Below are 16,804 nucleotides of genomic sequence, written 5' to 3' on the forward strand. Positions count from 1 at the left end.
TCTAAAGGAATACATAGTGACCTTGAGTTTCCATATTGTTTTGGCTTTTAGAAAGTATCTGAGCATATCAGGGAGCAAATTCCTTAATGAGTTTCCCTTATGTAGCACATCTAGTTTCTAGAGGGTCCTTAACATGAGGAGATAAGGGCAAGCATACAGTAAGTTTGAAAACTAATGCTTTTAAAAAATAATGGTGGGGTTTCTCAGTAATTCCATAGATTCTGGGATATTTGTTTCTGTAAGATGCAGCCCTTTAGAATGACCAATTTATGAGTTTTGTGCTGTGTAACAGGACTTACCCTGTTCTGCCTTCCTTTTCTATATTACCAAGGACTTTCTTGGTTCATACCAAGGACCTCCATCAAGAATTTATTGAAAATCTTTTGAAATTCCAAGTAACATATGCTTGGTCACTGTTATCTGTAATTAGAAAGCAATAGGCTTTCTATTAATATGTGCAAAAAGTCAAATGTTTCTCCTTTTATCAACAAGACTGAAATTTTCATGAACTTTGAGAGCTTCATCCAGAGGCTAATGAACTATTAGAAAGACTGTCATTGATTACAATGGAATTTGGATCAGGCCCTGATGTTTTATCATTCCCTATCCCTACACACTATTCCCTCCAGCAAAAGTGTCTTTGTTTCCAAGCAATGTTCTCCAATAATTGTGTAATTTTGGTGCCATTCATACTCAGGTAATCACTTATGGCTTGATAGTTCAGCTGGGTGACCCCTGCTCTCACTGAAGTTGTGATGCAATATAGAGACGGTAAAACTCACCCATTTCACTTTTCTCTATCAAACTCCTTTTACATTTCCCAGAAGCTTTGCCAACATTTCCAAGAAATCTAAAACATGCTTTGTGTTGAATCTGGAGCTGTATAGATCATCAGCTTGAAAACATTGGGAATGGAGTGGATTTTTGCTGTTCTGATTAGAAAACTGGCAATTCTGACTGTGTTTAGCTTTAAGCCTTATGAGTATAGAATCAGGTTCAAGATCAGTTTTTTATATTCAGGGCTCTCAATGTCCACATACAAAATACGTACAACAAGACCCAGCAGCTGGACCACAGCCAACATCTCAGTTCCTCTAGTACAATGGGACTGTCCATCGCAAGGCATAACTCATCACTGCAGAAGAGAGAGGAGGGACTAGGGCATTTATCCCCACTACAACCAAGGACCTTCATAAGCCTTTCGAGCACCTTCAATTCCAAGTACAAGGCACAGGTTTTATACCACAGCTTTTCTGATATTGCTGCATAGCAGTATTTGATATATTAGAGCTACCAAAACGTACCACCAATAACTTTTGCCTTGGAGGGGGGGAGTGAAAGGAAGAAAGAACAAACTATACCAGACAGTTGTAAGCTATGTGGCATAATGCAGTTCTCACACACTGCAGTGAGGAGCACAGCACAGAGGAGAAGAGAATAGTTTTTTGATGAGGATATAAAGACTAAGGGCCAGATCCTATTCCACCTATTAAGTGCCTAAGTGCAATCTGATTCCACGCTGCTCAAGTCCGTGAAAAAAACATTAACATGACTACTTTTGAAACACACAGTGACCTTAGCCTTCAGACTAAAGAGGAAGAACAGGACCCATCCAGTTTTTGCTTTAACAGCTTGCCATGGACACAAGCGGCAGGAAATAAGATCTCACCTTGGTGCCTAAGTCCACTTTGGCATCAAATAGGTAGCACTGAATTTGACCGTAACTTCGCTGAGCCCAGAAATAGTCACACACTTCTTGTACTGGATATATTTATTTACTAGTGACACACCACGTGAACCCCTATTTGTTCTGTGCTTTCTGTTCCACATGTATGTTTTCCATGTTGAACAAAGGTGTTGGGCATTGGGTAGAAAACCACTGAGGGTATGATTTTAACTGCTGTGTTTCTATGAATATATCCCCTGAGCGAGGAGAGGCCCATGGATTGCTCAGAACCTGTTACTCTGCTTAGACGCTTTAGTATATTTTAGTCCCTCTTCACCTGCTGAACACTGATTTTGCAGTGAAGTCAGGATAACCCTTAGTGACCCTTATGCATTCACTGGGTATTTTGTGCAGATACCCTAATGAGCAAAGAAGGAGGACAGGGTCCCCTCCTCTCCATCCTGAAGGTTGAATAGAATTTTCTCCCCAACATTTGCCCAGCAGCTCAGTGCTTTTCATCTGCCTCTGGAAATTTTACTTTTCCCGTACATCTCAGCACTGAAATGGGACCAGTAGCACCTTCAACTACATCTGTAACTCTATGACAAAAGCCTTTGGGGATTGTAATCTAGAGATCTCAGAGAACCAGAAAACGTGGATATCTACATGGACAGGAACTCAGATCCATGCAAAATATTCTTTGGATAAAACTCGTATTACACAATAAACCGTGTGGGTTAATCACAATCTTTTGCCTGATTTTTTTTTTTTTTTTTTAAATCTCAAGCATATGGTCTGCAGTTCAGTTGCAGTTTAGCAACCCACTCAGATTGAAATTAGCAGTAACAGGTTGTAAAACAGTAAAAGGCTGTAAAATCAGCAATGCGAGGGGCTTTGGAGTGTCTGACTTCCTAAACCAGAAATATTCCCCTGACCAGGAGGAAGCTAGAAGCTAGTAGGGATAAAAGCTTTTTTGACCTACAGGTGTAAAGAATCTTAGAATCCAGACCACAATAATAATAGGACCAATCAAGAGCAAAGCTTTTCCTACTTATGCCACTGACACTTTTATAACAAACAAGATAAACTAGCTAATGTATTTAAGGATGATCAACATAGTTAATATACTATAACAACCTTGTTTAAATCATGTTCTAAAAGGATTAGTGTAGTCTATTTTCTGGACTTCAGTTGTTGGTCCACTGTCTTGCATTTGTTCGTTTTAAATCTATATTTTTATACAGAAATAACTATTTCAAGACCAGTCTTGATCTGGCTTACTCCAGGTTCACATCAGCAGTAAAAGAAGTGAGCCTTTTGGAGTGTATGCTGATCAAAATAAGAGTAAAAGTAGGTACTATTTCTCTTCAATCCTTGGGAAGAAAAAATAAAATATTTTTTAAATATTATGGGAAAGGTATATAGGGTAGGAAAATGGGTGATTGGTGAACTAATCAACACAGTTATCTCTGAGATACTGTTTGTATGTATAACCATTGGGCTGGACCCTCCTATTCGTTGTATGTGCATGGCCTTCGTAAAAATAATCGAACAGGCTAAGGGTAAAGAGCTGTGCCCACACAGTTAACCGCGGGACTGGAGACATTATTCTTTTGTATCCCACCATTCATCTCTCCAGACAATAACTTTACAAGTTTCCTTTTTCTGAACAGCATAATATTGTATTTGAAACATATGTAAGCAAGCTTAGCTGACTTAACAGGGGGAAATCATTTTCACAGAACCGTCTTCCAGTGAGCCAACAGGTTGTACAGTAGGGTGTTGTAAGACATCATGTATTGAGGCCAAAAGTCCCATTCACTTCACAGGACTTTGGATCAGGCACTTATTACAGGAAAAGCAGAGTAAGATCACATAAATACATTATTTAAAATTCAAAAAATTCTGCTTCAAACAGTGTAATTGAGTTGAACAACTACATGTTTATTATTATACCATATGCCAAGACATTCACATAACTAAAAACACGGGGGAAAATGTCATACACACACCCACACACCTATACAAATATAATTATAATTTTGCTCCACATTTCACAATAGACCTTTCTGGAAATCAGTGTATTGCCTACTCTGTCTTAAAAGGTTTGTTATGTAAAAATGTTTTAAATAATACTTGATTTTATTTAGCATATTTAAAAAACACATGCCCAAGCAGGGTTGTTGATGCTGCCACACTCATTAGCCAATTAATCATACATATGATACATGTACTTATGCATATACCCCCTTATGTACACAAAACTTCAGTTGCTGTTAATTGTGACCATAGTTCATTGGTGTAAAAGCTATTTGCTTTCCTTTAATCCAGGCTTTCCAGTTGTTACAATCACTTGTCACCGCTGCCTTTTGTAAACTGGTGGTGTCCCTTTTTAACTTCCACATACACAGAGTAGTTCACAGGATCAGGTCCTCAAATTGTAAACTCTTTGTGGCAGTTAGCTCATTAGTTCCTCTCTATATACTCAGTACAGCACCGCACACAATAAGGCTCTTATTTACTAGGGGCCTCTAGCCACTATTGCAATGCAAGTTGTAACTAAACAATATAATGACAAAGCATTAGAGACTGCTGGAGTTAATTTGCTCAGAGGAAACGGAAGCCTGGTCTATCTAGGTTAGATGCTTCCTGGATAATATTATATGCATATATATTATATTTATGTACGTAACACATATGCTGGGGTGCGTTATATATAATACACATACACATGTATACATATGTACACACTCGTAAATATAAACACATGCTCATAAATATATACACACTCACTTGTATATATTTAGGTCAGAAATGGTTCCTGTATCTACTTCTGAAAACTGCAGTGCAAGTAATTATAGTTCAGATGGCCATCATTGATTTTCTTTTTTGCTAGCAGCAATCTAGTTATACTCATTGTTTTATTTTACTTTATTATACTTTATTTTATTTTATTTCTTGGCCTGAAATATCCCCATTTACACTCGCGCCAGCCTGAGCCCCGCTCTGTTCTCAGTTATACTACCCCAGAACAGAAAAAATGTCTTTGAGGTCAAGACAGTTACACCCTCCAGGAGACCAGGAACAACCCCAAGAAGCAGAGCAGCGAGTAACAACCATCGGCTGCAGGCTGCGGCTGACTTGCCCAGCTTTCAGCACAGTTTGGTTCAGAAAGGGTAACATTGCCCCTATTGCCACCTCTCAGCAACAGAGAGAAGGAGAGAGAGAAGAGCCTCGCTGATACTTCTGGGCTTGTGTGAAAAATTCTCAGAGAAAATTCTTTCTCTCTCTTTCTCCTGGCCCCTAAACTCTTTGTGAATGGGGCCAGTGCAACATGTGGCCTTTCACCCCGCCCAAGAACCACTGCCAGACAGCCACACTCAGAGAATTGTTTGTTAATAGTCCAATTAGATAATTGCCATCTTTCACTCCTTTTGCTCTACGTTTCCCATAAAGGAATGAATAAGGAGAGCAGCATGAAGAGGGGTTCTGCCCTGCAAGGTGACAAGAAGGGCTGGAGCATGCTCTTTGCACAAGGCCATTTGCTTGAATTGAATCATTGTAGCCTAATCAATGGTCTTATTGGATTACTGGCTGTTGCGGTTCTCAAAGATATTGTAGCAGAGACAATGAAATAGCTAGGGGAAAACTTTTCTCCTCCCCCCCCCCTTAGTGGATCACGCAGTTGAGATTTTTCACGGGCTATCTCTCACTCTCTCTCTCACTCTCTCTCCCTCTCCCCTCCTGGATCTATCTGAACACAAAGCTGCTCTCTCTCTCTCTCTCTCTCTTTTTCAATGAGCAGCTCTGCGAATGGATTCAGTGTTTGTGAAGGTGCAGAATTAGCGCACACACGCACACACACTCACACAAAGCGAAGATCTGGACTGAATTAAGGAGAGGCAGGAGTGTAAGATGGCTGTCTGTGGGGAGACGTGTTAAGGAGGATTTCTGCTGCCTGCCTTGGACAGATCGGCTGCGGGGAAACTTTTCTTCCTGGGGGTGTTGTTCCGAGTCAAGGCTGCTCCTGCTCCACCGCCGCGTTGCTCCTAACAGCTTGATTCACATCTCTGGCGTGCTGGGGATAAAGCCACTATATAATCTGGAGGGTTAAAGGCGTGCAGAAGAAAGTTAATAATGGCTGCTAATGGTGCTAACAATTCAGGGTGAATCTTGTCAAAAGTTTTTTTTTTTTTTTTCTGGAAGTCTGTCTTTTGATTGTGTGTTTCCTGAAAGCAAGACCAATCATTTCAGTTTATTCACTGGCTAAACTCTACTTGATTGGGGACAAGCACACAAACCATCCATTACGATCTGATATATTATCCAAACAATTTAGTGTATTCATGAGGTAACCTAAATGTGGAGGCTGCAAAATTACCCGTAATCAATGGAACCAGCGAGTGCGCGTCCCTCTGTGTGTCTAACCACCGCATGTCTCGGTAATAAGGCAGGCATTAAATCATTTTAGAGTTGTACTGGCGAGTACCTGATCACTGGGGCTCGGGGACGCTGGACAGTCACTCCAGGACGCCGGGATCGAGGAAGCTCCTGCCTTGGCGGTGGGATCCGACCCGACCATCCGCCCCAAAGGTGCTTGCAGCTCCCCGGCGACCTGCCCCTGCGCCGTGCCATATTCCGCCTGCACCTCGTCGCCGCCTCCTCTCTTTTTACCCCGCTGCTTTTTTTTTTTTTCGTTTTCTTCTCTTTTCTTCTTCTCCTTCTTTTTTTTTTTTAAATTAATTCTTTTGATTGCACTACATGTTTGGGAAACAAGACAAAATGGACGTTAGGTGCAGTTCAGAGACTGAAGCGAACCGGGTCTCGAAGAACGGACATAAGGAGGGCAAGGACAGCAAAGGGTCTGAAGGAAATATTTCCACTTCTTTTTTGAAGGAGCAGCAAGGGACTTTTTCTGCCTCTGCAGCCTCGGAAGATTGTAATAAAAGTAAATCTAGTCCGGCCGACCCGGACTATTGCAGGAGGATCCTAGTTAGAGGTAGGAGTTTGGGCGGTCGCGCGTGCGAGCCGTGTGCCCGCGGCAGAGGCAGGGGCTTTTTTTGTTTGCTCAGTCTTGGGGGGGGTCACGATTTTGTTTTGTTTAAATCCCGGGTTTGGGGGGGGGGGTTCGTCTCCCCCTTCCCCCGCCCCGAGATGCTCAACGCCGCTGCCTGCTCCGAGACCTGGGGGTTGTTTCCCTTCTTCTGCTTTCACTTCCGCGGCGCCTCGGAAAGTTGCCCCGCGGCGCGGTGGCTCCGCGGCTTTTCTTTGTGGGCGCTGCGGGCCCTGCCCGGCAGGTGTGCAGATGCCCCGGGCGGGGCGCCTGGCGGGGCTGCGGGCGCTCCCGGCGCGGGAGTGCGGGGGCTGGAGCCGGGGGCGGCTCCCGGTGCTCCCGCCACGACAGCGACCAGCCGCGCGGGTGCGTGACTGCGCCCCGCCGAGGGGCATTAGGCGCGCGGGGCCGGAGCGGCGGCGGTGGCGCAGGCCTCGGAAACCGCCGGGCCGCACTGAAGCTGCGCGGCTCGCTCCGCTTCCGCGGGGCCCACACGGGAGCTTCCCGCAGCTCCCCCCGGGCGGGAGGCACGTGAACCCTCCCCCCGCCCCCCAACCACCACCCCCGGGAGCAGCGGGGCCCTTGCTTGCATTGCCCGCCGATGCCCCGGGGCTGCCGCCGCTCCGGGGGGCTCGTTTCCCCCGCCGGCACGAGCATCGCCCTCCCGCTGCCTGGGTGCAGCTGGCAGCGCAGAGCCGGGCCTCCGCGTGCCAGGGGCCTGCCTCGGCCGTGACTGCGCCTTTCTTTGCCAGATGCCAAAGGTTCAATCCGGGAGATTATCCTGCCCAAAGGGCTCGACCTGGACCGGCCCAAGCGGACGCGGACCTCCTTCACGGCCGAGCAGCTGTACCGCCTCGAGATGGAGTTCCAGCGCTGCCAGTACGTGGTGGGCCGCGAGCGCACCGAGCTGGCCCGGCAGCTCAACCTCTCCGAAACTCAGGTAGGACCGGCCGGGGACACCCCCCCCCCCCCCGCCTCCAGCCCGGCCCCGGCGCGCCTCGCCTGGAGCCCCGCGTCGCCCCGGGAGCCCCCTGCCCGCGGAGCCTCTCTCCCCCACCCCTGTGCTTTCGGGGCCTGGCCGGAGCTGAAATGACGGGGTGGGAGGGCAGCAAGGCGCCTGCCAGGCTGCAGGGCAGGAGCCGGGCGGCTTCCCAGGGGGGGCTGCCACAGCGTCTCCCCTCCCCCGCAGCGCTGCCCCGACGGTCAGTGTCGGAAACGGCCCGGGAATGAGGCCGGCGTCCCGCGGGGCAGGGGGAGACCCCCCGCCCCGGGCTGCGGCCCATGGACGGGGAGGGCCCCGCTGGCTGTCACTTAGGGGCCCGGGGCTGGAGCTGGGGGAGAGGCCGGGGTGCAGCCCGGGGGGGGCGGTCTCGCTGCCACCGCGCGGGGTCCCCGCCCCGTCGGAGCCGCTGCGGCTCCCGAGGGCCTGGACCACCTTTACCCCGGGGCAGCGAAGAAAAAGCCTCCGCTGCCGACGCCTGGGCAGGGCACGGGCTCAGGGCAGGGGAGGCTGCTCCTGGAGGAGCTGGGCGACGCGTGTTGCCGACCCCGCCGGGCCGGCAGCCCCTGACCGCCGCCCTCTCGCCCGGCCCAGGTCAAGGTGTGGTTCCAGAACCGGCGCACCAAGCAGAAGAAGGACCAGGGCAAGGACTCCGAGCTGCGGTCCGTGGTGTCGGAGACCGCGGCCACCTGCAGCGTCCTGCGGCTGCTGGAGCAGGGCCGGCTGCTGTCCCCGCCCGGCCTGCCCGGCCTCCTGCCCCCCTGCGCCACCAGCGCCCTGGGCTCGGCGCTGCGGGCGCCCAGCATCACCATCGGCACCACGGGCACCACCAGCTCGGGCTCGGGGCCGGCGGGCGGCTCCCCGCACCCCCCGGCCGTGAGCAGCGCCGCGGGGCCGCCCCCGGCCGCGGGACTCCACGCCTCGCCCCCCGCGGGGCACGGCCTGTTCAGCCTGCCCGTGCCCACCCTGCTGGGCTCGGTGGCCGGCCGCCTCTCCTCCAACCCCTTGACAATGGCCGGGTCGCTGGCAGGGAACTTGCAGGAACTGTCCGCCAGGTACCTGAGCTCCTCCGCCTTCGAGCCCTACTCGCGGACCGGCAGTAAAGAAGGCGCCGAGAAAAAAGCCCTGGACTGACTCGAAGTCACGCTTGTATTTATATTTATAGTCTCTCTTTGTGGCGATATTTATGGCATCACGACACGTTTTAGCATCTCACCAGCCGCCCCCCGCCCCGCGTGCCCACCCCCAGCCCGTCCCGAGGCCCGGGCGGTAGCGGGCAGATCGGAGCAGTGAAGCGAAACAAACTAAAGCGCCCCAGTTTAGCTCCCGAGCGGCCCCGGGCCCGCCCGGGTGCGGGGCACACGGGGGAGGCTGGTTTCCAAACCCGCCAGCCGACACCGGTTGCCCTCGCCCTGAATCCTGCGGTTTGAGCTGGGAAAGGGATGGGATTGGGGCGGGGGGGGGGCAGTTGAATAATGGCCATTTCGGCCGAGCTGCACGCGTGCAAACCCACGGGCACGCCGATTCCCGGCGGACTCGGAAACGGAGCCGTCCGTGGATTGATGCGTGCTGTCAACTCTCCAAGCACAGGTTTGCTCGAGGTCTCGTGGCCCCATTTACACATGCTCGCTGCTCCGCCTTCACCGATGAGGAGCCCAGGGTGCGTTTCTCTTTGCCCTGGGTACAGATCCGAGTCAGAAACCTGTCCATCCGCTGCTTCTCGTTTCTTTTTGTTTGGGGGTTTTGGGGGTTTTCTTTTTTAAAATTTGGGGTTTTTTTCGTGCGTGTGCGCGTGTGCTGACTGTGGGATCGGAGGAGTCTGCCTTTAAACTGCCTGCGTTCAGACCTGGCTCCAGAAACCTGCCCTGGGAGACATTTACTAAAGCAGGAGAGGTAGCGCAATGCCCCCTTCCGCCATCCCACCAGCTAATTCTTTGAATCTAAACATTTATTTTTTTTTAACTGCTGCAAAATAAAATCTACAGAGAAATAAAGGACGCGGCGGAGATTGAGCCACGCATCTCTGGCTGTCGCGATGGCCATTTTTTTCCCTAAGTGATTTTTTTTCAAAGTGGATCTAAATGAAAAATCTTTAGCCTTCCCCTGCTTATAATCCCCCTCTCCCCAATTGCTCACACTTCAATTAAAACGAAAGTCAAATACGAAGCACCTCTCTTTAATCGTTATTTTTGTACTTTGCAGGCAGCCCTCTTTCGCTATTTTTTCACACACCTCTCACTCTCCACCGAGGCGCGTGTCTCAACTGGCATTTCTGATCTATTTTTCCTATTCACTTCCAGTACTTGAATTTGCCATGGTAAAACAAAAAAAGAAAAAGAAAAAAGAAAGAAAGGAAAAAAAAGGACTGTTGTATTTAGCTAGTGGGTTTGGGGTTTTTTGTTTTGTTTTGTTTTGTTTTTAAAGTTTCTTTTCTTTCTTTAAACTTTAACAGACGGCGTTTACAAACGGTATAAATACGTGCCACCAAACTTTAACCAAAAACAGAAAAAAAAGAGAGAGAGAGAAACTTTACAAAAAGGTGGAATGGTTGCTGTAGTGGGTAGAGTTCATGCTAGGCCAGGACCGAGGGGCAGAAAACGAAATAGTAATTTTATTGTAAATTATTTACGTCTGAAGTTTCTAGGCAAGTAGTGGAGAAAATAACGAGCGACGCCAGCGCTGAGCCCTTGCTACTAACTTTTGTTCTGAATGTTTTGGGTGTTTTGTATTTATGTGGTGAGAGTGAAATATATTATATCTATATGACGACGGAATTAGGTGTATTTTCGTCTTGTATTTAATAATCCTCCGGTGGGTACGAGGCAGCATGTCACAGCGCGCGCGCGCGCCGCTGGGCCGCCGCCCGCGGCTGCCTCCGGGCCCGTGTCGCGGCCGCGGCGCTTCGGGGGCCGGGGCGCGGGGCCTCGCCGCGCTGCCGCCCGCGGAGCCCTGTCCCGGGCGCAGCGAGGCGGGGCGACGGGGACGCTGCACCCAGGGCCGGGCACCCCTGCCCCGCGGGCCTGATCCTGCACGGCTAACGCAGCCCGGCTGCGGGCGGAGATGGAAAATAAGCGATTTTCCACCCGGGCTAAATGCTCGCCGGCTCGGGCCGCAGGTGCCGGCTTCCCGCAGGACCCTGGCGGAGTTGAAGCAAGAAAAAACAACACCCCCCCCCCCCAAAAAAAAAAAAACCCCTGTGGCTTGCTCCGGATCTGCCCACCCACGCTTCCCACGGCTGCCTGCTCCCAGGCGGGGCGAGCCCCGCTCCAGGCGCAGCACTCACCTGTGCCGGTTACCGGGCAGCCCACTAAGGTCATGTATTTATTGCCGAAGTCGGGCTTTGGTCTGCGTCCCGCCTGCGTAGCGACCCGAGCGGGCACGCAGCCCCTTCCCGCAGCTGCTGCGGAGCGATTTGCATCTCGGTGAAGGTTTGCTTTGGGGGGTCATTGCAAACGGCGGCAGCCCCGGCAAAGGCACCTGCCTCTTTTGTTGTTTCTTCTTCTTCTTTTTTTTTTTTACCCCCCAAAAAAGAAAGAAAACCAGACTCTGGGGCTCGCTCCCTGGAGCAGCTCCTGCCTCGAAGCGGCAACCGAGAGCCCGGGCGGGAGGGAAGTGGCCGGGGCTGCCCGCACCTCCCCGCGGCAGCGCTTGCGGGGGCCCCGACGGGGCCTGCGAAACCCCAAGTGCCCCCCAAGTGTGTAGACGGCCCCGGCAGGCTGGGGGCGAGGGGGCTGCGCAGGGCCCGGGTTTGAGACGCTGGGGGGACGCTCCCCAGGGAGGGGCACCAGCCAAGACCAGACTCAAAAGAAACGAGGCGTCGCCGGATGCGGCGGAAGGGGTTGGGGGTTTTTTTGGTGGGGCTTGTTGTTTGCTTGTTTGTTTTATCCCCCCACAGGAGTAAAAGGAAGTTTGGATTTGGGGGGCTCCTGGAGGGCCCGCGCACGAGGGATGCTGGTTTCTTGCACAAGAGGACCGGCTCTGCTGTCACCCCCCGGCTCCTGCAGCCCTTGCAGCCGAGCAGCCCGGCCCCCCGGAGACTAGCCCACTTGCCAAAACCAAAATCACCGCCCCCCCCCCATGTAACTGAATTTTGGCAGATGCGTTCAGGCTCAAACAGCCCTGCCCAGGGTGCCCTGTGAGCTGCTGCCAGCCGGGCACCCCCAAGCCTGGCCCTGGGCAAGCTGCCGGCCTCCTCCCCGCCGGGTCCCAGCTTGGGGGGAGCCTCCTCCGCCCAGGCCCAGCTCTGATTGACCCGAGTCATTGAGAGGCGACTGGAGTGAGCATCATGAGCCCCCTTCCCCCCGCAGCCACACTTCTGTCCCTGTGGTTTCCCAGCGAAGCAAGGGCCTTCGTCCCGAGACCTGGCTAGTGCATCCCAGGGTCACCACCCTGGTGCCCTGTGCTGGGAAAGGAAGTGCATTTCTCCACTACTTTTAGCTTTGTACTTGGAGGATGTAAATAATCCACATCCCCAAGAGAAGGAGATGCTACAAGGGCAGATAAGCCTCAAAGCACCTGTCTATGCATAAAGGTACTGAAGGGGGTTTGTTTTGTTCCCTCCCTCACCCCCCACCCCCTTTATGTGGTTAAAAAAAACACCTGATTTCTTTTTTCCTTAAAAGGGGTCAATTTCTGCCCCAGGTACCAAGTGGTATTTGTGTTTTGGAGGAAAAGTTTCAGTGACGAAGCTGCTTAAAATCCCTTCCCTGTTGCCTCCAGTTCCCTCCACCCCAGTTCTGGGCTTGGAGCTAATCCTGGCGCTGGAGATAAAACCAAAGCCAGGCCATGAGCCATGCGGTTCCTACAATAAGGCGTCTTATCTCCAGTTTTACCCTCAGACCTTATTTAGTGTTAGTGTCAGGCCCCTCGTTCCCACATGGAATTGGTGAGGTGGGGAGAAGGTATTTTAAAACATTACACCTCTGCTCACCTTGGGTTATGGCTTGTAAATTCCTCCCTTGGTTCTCAATAGACTGAATAAAGCAGACGCCAAGGCAATTACACATGAAATGTTAATCTGATTTCTGTGGGGAGAGGAGGGACTCCCACCTGGAGGGTTCTTTTAAAATGGACCACGTTAAAATCCCAGATACATTATAGAAGCCCACCTGCTTTTTAAAATAACAGTTTCCTCTAGTAAAAGGTACCCTGGTCGTTCAGGCAGATTGCTTGTTTTTATCCTTGCTTGCCATTCCCTTCACCTTGAAATATGAATGTAAACTGTCTTCATCAGGTTTCTTGTTGCTAATCAGTCTTACTTCTGCCCTAGCGTTGTCTGCGTCCCTGTCTGAGCTATTTCGACAGTGCCCGTCACAGTGGCATCTGAGCTAAATGCTGCAGTGTTGGAGCTGTTTGCTATGCACGTGTGTGAGTGCTCACCTAGGGGGAATATTTAGTGCAAGCAAATATTTAGGCAGGCAACCAAAAACATCTGCAAATCCATTTCCAGTTTTCAAAGGAAATCATGAAGCATTTTTATTTAATGGCAGGTTCATTCAATAGCTTTTCTTTTTTCCATCACTTACATTTAGGGCCTAATTTGACTGGACAGTGAAGTGGAGATTGCAGCTCTCACCTTGCTCATTTATTTGTTCCTAAAAGCTCCAAGAATATTTTGCATGTTTACAACGACCGAGGGCCTGATCCTGAAGCCTACAGGAAAATGCCAGTGAAGTCAAAGGCTACAGCCAGAGTGTAGACATATCTCCACAGTGTCTGCTGTGGCCATTTATGAGGAAATGCTGGCTTTCCACTGCTTCCAGAGGTCGATTGAAATTACTGTCCTACAAAACTGCATTCCATGGGGAAAATGGAAGATGTCCTGGTTCAGTGAGAAACTAAGGTACATGTAGTGAAGTTCTAAGAGTGTACACGGTCGAAATATTTCAGCTGAAAATTAACTTTCATTTGGAAATCCACCCCTTCCTTCACCAAGTGAATGGACTTTGTTGTGGGAACCTGTTACATTTTGGAGGAATGATTTCTGCAGGTCAGGGGGGGCTAGAGCCAGATCTGGGGAAATAATTTAGAACAAGTCATTTATTACATGAATGTAGCCACTGCTTTTCAAAATTGTCCATGAGCAGCTCACATTTCTGAGATTTACTTGTGTTCAGAAAATTACAGCTGAATCATTTCTGTGGACCATTCTGGCTGGCAGATTGCAAATAGTTCAATGAAAGCATTTGAAATTTGAATTATGCTGGCGAATTTTGACTGGCTGTGCGTCACCTGGTATGGTGTTCGCTTTCTTATTGGAAGAAATGAACTCTAAGAATCAAGGTGGGGTGAAAACTGTTTTTTTTAATTCTGTATTTGCTTTCTTTGGATACGCGCTTACAATTTTCTACTCTAATGGACTTTTCTGCTAGCTAATGAACTTGTTAGATTAACCACGGAAACCAGTATTCAGAGCGTATCCACAGGGTTTTTTTAAAGGCATTTGTCCATTGCTAACTCAGCACCAGCTTCATCTTAATTAGCACCTCTCCAAGTGCCCAATGCAAAGATGTCAGGCCTTTGGGTCTGTCCAAGTGAAGATCTACATGTTTGTCTCCATTTGCACACCTCTTCCTCCCCATATCAGTGTCAGGACAGGGAAAACCTTGTGACATGTATGAAAAAACAGATGGTCCCTGGGTAGTTGTTCACCCTGCCCAACAAGGGAAAAAAAGAGTCTTACGCCAGGTACAGTTTACCTTCAATGAATACCCTGCTTTGTGTGTATTACTGTTTTCTTTCCTTCACTTAGTTTGTGCCCTGATCCTGGGTGTGTCTGTGCCTATCTTCCTGTGACAATGAGTTCCATAGTTTACTGTGAAAATGTTTAGTTTTTATTGGTTTCAGACTTCCCCCTGCTAGTTTAATTAAATCACACCAGGTTCTTGTGCTATGAGACAGGGAGAACAGATGTTTCCAAAGTACCCTCTCCAGACTATAAATTATTCATCTACCTTCTAACAATTCAAATCCTTTCAATCTCTTTTCAGAAATATTTCTAACAAACAACACTTAATGTAACTGTTTGTTTGCCAAGAGAGGCTGCTTTTTCTTCGTTGTTTTTCTTTCCATAGAAAAATAAAGAAGTACATTTCCCAACTCCCAGATCCCTCCTCTCTTCAAATATATGCAGCCCATTGATCTCTCTAGTCATTTAGTGTCAGCCAAGATGATGACCCTTACACCAGCAAGTATTTTCTAGAATTCAGACCTTTATCTGACAACTTGGCATCCTGGCCAACAACAGTGACTCAGTCTGAGGTCCCTTGGCTTGAGCATCCATACAATGAGCAAATGAGCCAGGCTCTATAACAGACCCATAACTTGTGAACATTAATGGAGAGGCACAAATGCCATGCTGATCATAGGTTTATTACCTAAGGAGGAACACCATTTTAATACAAATCTCTTGCTCAATCTGGAGAGCACATCACTGGGCGTATCTACACATGTGTTTATGTCGGTTTAAATTTGAGGAGCAGTAAGTGGGAATAGGCCAGTGTCTACACGTGCAGACGACCTGGGACTAAATTTAGTCCCAGGTCACAGCAGCCTGCCACGTGTCTCTGTGGCCACTAGGGGGAACTCCAGACTCTGGCCATATGGCTGCCAGCACTTGGGATTAACTTTAGTCCCAAACTGAAACCAGGAGAGGTGGCCAGCCAGGAGCCTAGGGCTGGGCTCAGGCTGGACCCCTAGTGGCTGGGGAGACCCAGCAGGGAGGTCCCCTGGGCTACTGTGCAATAATGCATCTACATGTGTGTTACTGCGCAGTAACTAATTGGGCGTAAATTTGATACCTACGTGATGAAATTTAGCCTATCAAATTTATGCTGGCAGTATCAAATTTACACTTAAGTCAGCGTATGTTGCCATATTTACTGCGAAGTATATGTGTCCACGTGTAGACATGTGCCCATACTGTGCAGTAATTTTAGCTACTGCTCAGTAAATGTGCATGTGTAGACATGCCCATTGTGTAAGTGCAGGAGAACCAGGAAATTAAACAGATTAAAGTGAAATTAGTATATTTATTTTGGCCCAAGGACCAAGATACACACGTTCAAAGGAGAAAGCAGTGAGTTAGATTTTTTTTTTTAAATTTTAAGTGGCATAAATATAGTAAGGTATATCATTCTTAAAATGTGGGAACAAAGTCAGGCATTGAAGTTGAAGAGATTAACTTCACCCATGTGTTTTGACTTGAACATGTCCCTTCTATGACTCTGGTATTTCTCAATCTGCTGTTCTGTATAATACAAAGTAGCCTTTGCTGTACTTTCAGCAGTAAGTGGGGAAATCCTACACTCCTACCTCCCCCACTGGGATGTTGGCAATGAAACCAGTGGGGTTTCACTGTGTTAGAGAGATGCAAAGTAGGAAGGATACTTGAAGCACACACTAGACTGCTAAACAACCCCATTGGCCATGAAATACAGCTCCACAGGACTCTCCAGTGTGCTGGTGAGAGGCAAATTCCAGAGGGGCGGGATGGCTGCTGAAGTGGTGGGGCTGGTTATTTAAGACAACTCAGATCCACAGGCAGTTGCACCCTCAGTTGAAAAGCGTCAGCTGTATCCACGTTGTCCAAGTTGATACCTAGATTCTGGAAGAGGACGACCTGTTTGCCTGCTGGCTGCTGGTTCTCCAAATGAAACCAACAGAGACAAGGAGAAAACACAAAGTATTAGTATTTTCATTCTGTCTGCTAGAATTTCTAGTAGGACAAAGGGAACATGGTCATTGTACTAGCTGTGGGATGGCTCTACTGCTGGTGTGGAGAAAATATATCACCCCATGCAGACATAAGATCTCTTTAACCCATTTGCTTAGGGTTGTGAGCATTGCGCTAGCACCTACCACCTAAATAGTGCCATTACTGGAGCATGGACCAGTAAAACAATACATGCATGCACACAAATATGCACACACGATGCTATTATACTTGTATTTCTATTCTATTAAATGAAAAAATCCCTGTTTTTCCAGGCGCAAACTACAAGTCACTAACAAACATGGTAGATAAAGGGTCACATAGCTTGTTAGCAAAGCTTGGCACTTTTGTAGTCCTGCTGGATGATGTGCA

The 16,804-nt window shown here is 49.0% G+C and overlaps 2 protein-coding genes across 3 annotated transcripts in view; both read left to right on the top strand.

Moving 5' to 3' along the window:
- The window catches only part of SHTN1 (shootin 1), a 203,695-nt gene that overhangs the window by 13,321 nt on the left and 173,570 nt on the right, over window positions 1–16,804 (top strand). The gene's annotated exons all lie outside the window — the stretch shown is intronic.
- Window positions 6,416–10,475, top strand: VAX1 (ventral anterior homeobox 1). 2 transcript variants are annotated; one of them, XM_090056507.1, is made up of 3 exons: window positions 6,416–7,085; window positions 7,472–7,659; window positions 8,314–10,475. In XM_090056507.1, the coding sequence occupies exons 1-3, from the start codon at window positions 6,428–6,430 to the stop codon at window positions 8,851–8,853; spliced, it is 1,386 nt and encodes a 461-aa protein (XP_089912633.1). In that variant the 5' UTR covers window positions 6,416–6,427; the 3' UTR covers window positions 8,854–10,475. The 2 variants fall into 2 exon arrangements, with proteins under 2 accessions (XP_089912633.1, XP_089912634.1); XM_090056508.1 differs by having other exon boundaries at window positions 6,416–6,665; window positions 8,314–10,472.

This window comes from Crocodylus siamensis, chromosome 7 (genome assembly GCF_052110815.1).
Source record: "Crocodylus siamensis isolate JL-2025a chromosome 7, ASM5211081v1, whole genome shotgun sequence".
Lineage (NCBI taxonomy): Eukaryota > Metazoa > Chordata > Crocodylia > Crocodylidae > Crocodylus > Crocodylus siamensis.

Coding starts and splice junctions, on each gene's coding strand:
- VAX1 (XM_090056507.1), top strand. CDS start 6,428: ATGTTTGGGAAACAAGACAAAATGGACGTTAGGTGCAGTTCAGAGACT. Junction 7,086..7,471: donor GACAGCGACCAGCCGCGCGG/GTGCGTGACTGC, acceptor TTTCTTTGCCAG/ATGCCAAAGGTTCAATCCGG. Junction 7,660..8,313: donor TCAACCTCTCCGAAACTCAG/GTAGGACCGGCC, acceptor CGCCCGGCCCAG/GTCAAGGTGTGGTTCCAGAA.